The 7,500-nt window shown below is 50.7% G+C and overlaps 1 protein-coding gene across 2 annotated transcripts in view; it reads left to right on the plus strand.

The window, feature by feature from the left end:
• Positions 1-543: 543 nt before the first annotated feature.
• The window catches only part of LOC137782455 (trafficking kinesin-binding protein 1-like), a 26,276-nt gene continuing 19,319 nt past the window's right edge, over positions 544-7,500 (plus strand). Inside the window, exons 1-2 of one of the 2 annotated variants that reach the window (XM_068571729.1) lie at positions 544-1,221; positions 6,991-7,067. In XM_068571729.1, coding sequence (XP_068427830.1) covers positions 993-1,221; positions 6,991-7,067 — 306 coding nt within the window. In that variant the 5' untranslated portion in view covers positions 544-992. The remainder of the gene's footprint in view (positions 1,222-6,990; positions 7,068-7,500) is intronic. The other variant, XM_068571730.1, reaches the window with a different exon arrangement.

A 7,500-nucleotide genomic window follows, 5' to 3' on the forward strand; every position in this document is an offset into this window, starting at 1 on the left:
TGTAAAGCGTGACGGTCACGTCTCAACAATAATAACACTCTTTACAGTTTTCAAATGTACCTGGAGTTAAGTCATCAAGCCACAAGGAAGTCTTGTTAAGTTTCAAGTTAATTGCTTCATTCCTTTATGCATTCATATCCTTTGCAAAGAGCGAGTGTGAGACTGTCCCTTCTATTGAAGTTTGCACCATTTTTTAAAATACGACTCCTCGATCTGGTGCGTTGTAAATAATTGTAATAATTTGATGGATGAAACCCGATCTGGCCGGTCGGAGGTTCACCTGTAAAGGTTTCTCTGGGACGGCGCGCCCTGCAGGGTGTGGGTCTGTTATTGTTTTGCTCGGCCTCATTGTCCCCAGAGCGGCTGAACGGGACTGTACCAAGTGGGTTTCACTCTGGGGGGAGGGGGGCCAGCTGTGAATGGACCGGCTCTCTTTTAGCGGTGAAGTGTCTCTCAGCTAAACCACACTGATAGTCACAGGGATGAAGACTTATTTAAAGGCTTTCAAAAGCTCTTAAATCTCATTTCAACCGAGTTTCCTGACTTTCTAGAGCGATGGCCGGCCTCTGCCTCCACCCCCGTGTCTGTGAGCAAGTGGAACAGTCCATTCACTGACCAGTCACACAGGAGGGGGAGGAGTCAGGTTATCTGAGCAACCTCAAGGGACAACTGAACACACACACACACACACACACACACACTTTTAGCTTTATCTGCTACTAGACAGGTGCACACAGACCAGTCATGTACAATGGAGCGTTTAGACAGACACACACTACACACACAACGTGCTCCGATTGTCCTCTTGGGAACACACACTTTGTTAAGACTTTTAACATCGAGAGCACACGCAGATTAGGTATTGATTCATAGATTCAATCACACACACACGCACACACGCACTCAGACACACACACACCACAGAGAGGAGCCATGGTGTTGCCCGTGCAGGCGTTGTGGGTCAGCGGGCGGCCGTAGTGCCACACTGCAGGATGGCTCTGCTGCTCACGGAGCTGGAGGGCTGCAGCCAGCCGGAGGAGGACGAGGAGGAAGAGGAGGACGCTTGTTTCACTCATGGAAGCCTGGAGCAGGAGGAAGAAGAAGAAGAGGAGGAGGAAGAAGAGGAGGAGGAAGTAGAGTACGTCTGTCTTCCCGCCCGTGGCAGCACAGAGCAGAAGGCACAAGAAGAGCTGGATGAAGAGCAACAGGTCCTGAGTGAAGGTAGAGCAGCTCTTCTTCTCCTCTCAGTGTGCCAGCTTGTCTCTGACCCTCAACGCTGGTTCTGGAGGGGCCGTGTGGATCCCTGTGGAACCCTGTGGAACCCTCACCCGGCCTCTCGTGGTCCTGCTGGTCTCAGAACAGCTCGGTACCGGCTCGCTTCACGTTACTCAACCTGCTTTTTGATATTTGATGTAAGACGACGAGCGAGCTGGTGATGTGTTTGGGAATGCTTTCAGCTCAGACACACACACACACACACACACACACACACACACACACACACACAGGTCGATGGTGACAAAGACGGGACGAGCATTGTGAGAAACATGTACACACACTAATGCGCACACACAATGTGTACACACAATGTGTACACACAATGTATGGTCTCATGCAACTCCCTTCACTGTTAGCATTATGTGTGTATATGTGTTGTGTGTTGCCGTGTTGTGTGTTGCCCTGTTGTGTGTTGCCCTGTTGTGTGTTGTGTGTTGCCCTGTTGTGTGTTGTGTGTTGCCCAGTAGCAACAGCGAGGTGGTGGAGTCACAGCTCCAGGCACTGGGTCTACTGGGTCTACTGGGTCTGGTCAGTCTACTGGGTCTACTGGGTCTACTGGGTCTGGTCAGTCTACTGGGTCTGGTCAGTCTACTGGGTCTGGTCAGTCTACTGGGTCTGGTCAGTCTACTGGGTCTACTGGGTCTTTGTTGAGCTTTCACTACAGTTTAACTGATCACCAGACAGGTGTGTGAAGGTGGATATCGAGCATTGCTGCTGGAGGGAGGAGTGGGAGAGGGGAGGGGGGGAGAGAGAGAGAGAGGGAGGGAGAGGGAGAGGGAGAGAGAGGGGGGGACGGAGGGAGGGAGGGAGGGAGAGAGAGAGAGAGAGAGAGAGGGGGGGACGGAGGGAGGGAGGGAGAGAGAGAGAGAGAGAGAGAGGGGGGGGGACGGAGGGAGGGAGGGAGAGAGAGAGAGAGAGAGAGGGGGGGATGGAGGGAGGGAGGGAGAGAGAGAGGGAGAGTCTGAAGTTACCATCTCTCCGTCTAAACCACCAGGACAACGTCCAGATCACATTTCTATCTTAAGTTTCTGTGACGTGGGTCCCAGCCTGCTGAGCTCTGAAGGGTTTGGTGCTGTTCAGCCAACGCTAACGTCTCTGTTAATCAGGAGGGCCGTGACCAGCAGGTTATTTCTTCATGTCTGATAATGATGACAATATGAACTAGAGCCTCGGCAGCTGATCTATATGTGATCCATATGGGTATGAAAATCGAGTGTTTTGCATGGCTGGCTGTGTTTTGCATGGCGAGAGGCGGCACGCCTCTTTACTGCATTACAGCTCCATCAGCCTGATATGTTTCTGTGGAAGCAGAGATGGTTTTATGGCTGCGTCGTATCGTCTGGCTGCGTGATTAGATTAGAAAAAACTTTATTCATCCTCGGTGGGGGAAACTTATTCATCACCAAAAGTCAACAGACAAAGTTCACAGCAGACCAGAAACGCATGGCAAAGAACCAACACCAGAACACGACTAATGATCTAAAAACCCAAAAGATCTAACTGCTGCTGGAACAAAAGAGCTCTGACTCGTGAGGACAACACGTCAGGAGACGACGGCCTAACGTGACGTCGTCTCGTTAATGATTCAACAGTCTCGTCTGGTTGAAGTGGCTGATTTAAAGTCTGAGGAGTCACAGGAGGGCGGAGGGGGCATGTAACATGCGGCTGTAACATGCGAGTGTAACATGCGGCTGTAACATGCGAGTGTAACATGCGGCTGTAACATGCGAGTGTAACATGCGGCTGTAACATGCGAGTGTAACATGCGGCTGTAACATGCGAGTGTAACATGCGGCTGTAACATGCGAGTGTAACATGCGGCTGTAACATGCGAGTGTAACATGCGGCTGTAACATGCGAGTGTAACATGCGGCTGTAACATCCGAGTGTAACATGCGAGTGTAACATGCGGCTGTAACATGCGAGTGTAACATGCGGCTGTAACATGCGAGTGTAACATGCGAGTGTAACATGCGAGTGTAACATGCGGCTGTAACATGCGAGTGTAACATGCGGCTGTAACATGCGAGTGTAACATGCGGCTGTAACATGCGAGTGTAACATGCGGCTGTAACATGCGAGTGTAACATGCGGCTGTAACATCCGAGTGTAACATGCGGCTGTAACATGCGAGTGTAACATGCGGCTGTAACATGCGGCTGTAACATGCGAGTGTAACATGCGAGTGTAACATGCGGCTGTAACATGCGAGTGTAACATGCGAGTGTAACATGCGGCTGTAACATGCGAGTGTAACATGCGGCTGTAACATGCGGCTGTAACATGCGAGTGTAACATGCGAGTGTAACATGCGGCTGTAACATGCGAGTATAACATGCGGCTGTAACATGCGAGTGTAACATGCGAGTGTAACATGCGGCTGTAACATGCGAGTGTAACATGCGGCTGTAACATGCGAGTGTAACATGCGAGTGTGACATGCGGCTGTAACATGCGAGTGTAACATGCGAGTGTAACATGCGGCTGTAACATGCGGCTGTAACATGCGGCTGTAACATGCGGCTGTAACATGCGAGTGTAACATGCGGCTGTAACATGCGAGTGTAACATGCGAGTGTAACATGCGAGTGTAACATGCGAGTGTAACATGCGGCTGTAACATGCGAGTGTAACATGCGAGTGTAACATGCGGCTGTAACATGCGAGTGTAACATGCGGCTGTAACATGCGAGTGTAACATGCGAGTGTAACATGCGGCTGTAACATGCGAGTGTGACATGCGAGTGTGACATGCGGCTGTAACATGCGAGTGTAACATGCGGCTGTAACATGCGAGTGTAACATGCGAGTGTAACATGCGAGTGTAACATGCGGCTGTAACATGCGGCTGTAACATGCGAGTGTAACATGCGGCTGTAACATGCGAGTGTAACATGCGGCTGTAACATGCGAGTGTAACATGCGAGTGTAACATGCGGCTGTAACATGCGAGTGTAACATGCGGCTGTAACATGCGGCTGTAACATGCGGCTGTAACATGCGGGTGTAACATGCGGCTGTGACATGCGAGTGTAACATGCAGCTGTGACATGCGAGTGTGACATGCGGCCGTGACATGCGGCTGTGACATGAGGCCGTAACATGCGGCCGTAACATGCGAGTGTAACATGCGAGTGTAACATGCGAGTGTAACATGCGAGTGTAACATGCGGCTGTAACATGCGAGTGTAACATGCGGCTGTAACATGCGGCTGTAACATGCGGCTGTAACATGCGAGTGTAACATGCGAGTGTAACATGCGGCTGTAACATGCGAGTGTAACATGCGGCTGTAACATGCGAGTGTAACATGCGGCTGTAACATGCGAGTGTAACATGCGGCTGTAACATGCGAGTGTAACATGCGGCTGTGACATGCGAGTGTAACATGCAGCTGTGACATGCGAGTGTGACATGCGGCCGTAACATGCGAGTGTGACATGCGGCCGTAACATGCGAGTGTAACATGCGGCTGTGACATGCGAGTGTAACATGCAGCTGTGACATGCGAGTGTGACATGCGGCCGTAACATGCGGCCGTAACATGCGAGTGTAACATGCGAGTGTAACATGCGGCTGTAACATGCGAGTGTAACATGCGGCTGTAACATGCGAGTGTAACATGCGAGTGTAACATGCGAGTGTAACATGCGGCTGTGACATGCGAGTGTAACATGCAGCTGTGACATGCGAGTGTGACATGCGGCCGTGACATGCGGCTGTGACATGAGGCTGTGACATGAGGCCGTGACATGAGGCCGTAACATGCGGCCGTAACATGCGAGTGTAACATGCGGCTGTAACATGCGAGTGTAACATGCGGCTGTAACATGCGAGTGTAACATGCGGCTGTAACATGCGAGTGTAACATGCGGCTGTAACATGCGAGTGTAACATGCGGCCGTAACATGCGAGTGTAACATGCGGCCGTGACATGCGAGTGTGACATGCGGCCGTAACATGCGGCCGTAACATGCGAGTGTAACATGCGAGTGTAACATGCGGCTGTAACATGCGAGTGTAACATGCGGCTGTAACATGCGAGTGTAACATGCGGCTGTAACATGCGAGTGTAACATGCGGCTGTAACATGCGGCTGTAACATGCGGCTGTAACATGCGAGTGTAACATGCGGCTGTAACATGCGAGTGTAACATGCGGCTGTGACATGCGAGTGTAACATGCGGCCGTAACATGCGGCCGTAACATGCGAGTGTAACATGCGAGTGTAACATGCAGCTGTAACATGCGAGTGTAACATGCGGCTGTAACATGCGAGTGTAACATGCGAGTGTAACATGCGGCTGTGACATGCGAGTGTAACATGCGGCTGTGACATGCGAGTGTAACATGCGAGTGTAACATGCGGCTGTGACATGCGAGTGTAACATGCGGCTGTGACATGCGAGTGTGACATGCGGCTGTGACATGCGGCTGTGACATGCGAGTGTAACATGCGGCTGTGACATGCGAGTGTAACATGCGGCTGTAACATGCGAGTGTAACATGCGAGTGTGACATGCGGCTGTGACATGCGAGTGTAACATGCGGCTGTGACATGCGAGTGTAACATGCGAGTGTAACATGCGAGTGTAACATGCGGCTGTGACATGTGGCTGTGACATGCGAGTGTGACATGCGGCTGTGACATGCGAGTGTAACATGCGGCTGTGACATGCGAGTGTAACATGCGGATGTAACATGCGAGTGTAACATGCGAGTGTAACATGCGGCTGTGACATGCGAGTGTAACATGCGGCTGTGACATGCGAGTGTAACATGCAGCTGTGACATGCGAGTGTGACATGCGGCTGTGACATGCGGCTGTGACATGCGGCCGTAACATGCGGCCGTGACATGCGGCCGTAACATGCGGCCGTAACATGCGGCCGTAACATGCGGCCGTAACATGCGGGTGTAACATGCGACTGTGTGCTTCTTAAGAATAAGATTGGATTCATGAACCAGGAACAAATAATCAGAAGGAACGCTCCTTCCCTTCATATTAATGATCGATCAATATCTGGAGAGTAAATACTGGAAACGCCTCTCTTTGTACCGTGATACCTTCAACAGGTAACGCCTGTAAATTCATCTTAATAACGAGCTTCATGAAGTGAATGAACTTGGCTTTTATTGAAGGGCTTTAGATCATTCAGAATGAATTGGTTCAGTCCTGATATCAGAGCTCTGGTTTGGTCTGAACGACATTATAGAGCTTCTTGACCCAGAGCAGCAAATCCAGCACGACATTAACCTGTTGAATCCTTCCTGGATATGAAGTATATCATCTGGAAACATGGATTTAATAGATCGGCCCCGTTGTCACCAGCTATCTGAGTCAGTATGACTCGACATTAGCTTTAGGAAGGTGTGCCTAATAAACTGGCCACTGGAGCGTTTATAAAGTCCCACCCCAGTGACGTGCTGTTTATTCATAGTTCATAGTTCTTCTATACTGTTGAAAGTGATATAAATCCTCATCTTTTTTTTTGTGGTTGCAACATATTTTGTATGATTTTATGTATATTTTCAGTCACTACGTGTCGGCGCTCACACGTTGGCTGTGTTGTCTCAACACGGCAGGAGACTGCCGGCGTGCAGCCTGAACGCCACCAGATCACGACCACGCGGCTTCCTGTCGTTCTTGTTTGTGCGTCTGCGTTGTGTTTCTGTAACTGCGGCGTCTCCTCTGCTTGTGTGTCCGTGCAGTGCTGTGTGCCGACAGAGTGGGCCAGATGACGAAGACCTACAGCGACATCGATGCCGTCACTCGACTGCTGGAAGAGGTGAGACGCGCAGACTGAAGCCGCCGCCAGGCGATGTGCACGTCTCGGTGATCCACATCAGCGGCGCTCTGTGTGTGAATAACAGCCGCGACGACGCAATGGCGTCACCGTTAAATGACCCGTGAGATCCAACAGCTAGCTGTTGACTAAACATGTTGTTGAACGATGTCACACCATCAACACAGTGACCTCTCTGTGAAAAGTCAACTTCCTCTACCGTGCATTAATATTCAGCTACACATGAACATCTCGATCTGAGTGTGGAATTAATGACATAACAGCCTGAGTGTCTGGCAGTCACTTGTACAGGTTGATAAAAAGCTTTTAATTGCAGTGGTTGAGTGTTGGGAGTGTTCTGGTGCCGTTTCGCTCCACCCTGCTGGTCCTTGAGTCATGTGTGGACATTATGTCGGCTCCTGTTTGTTTGTCTTCG

Source organism: Clinocottus analis, unplaced genomic scaffold, assembly GCF_023055335.1.
Source record: "Clinocottus analis isolate CAN_PGR_092001 unplaced genomic scaffold, fCliAna1.0.p SCAF_115, whole genome shotgun sequence".
NCBI lineage: Eukaryota > Metazoa > Chordata > Actinopteri > Perciformes > Cottidae > Clinocottus > Clinocottus analis.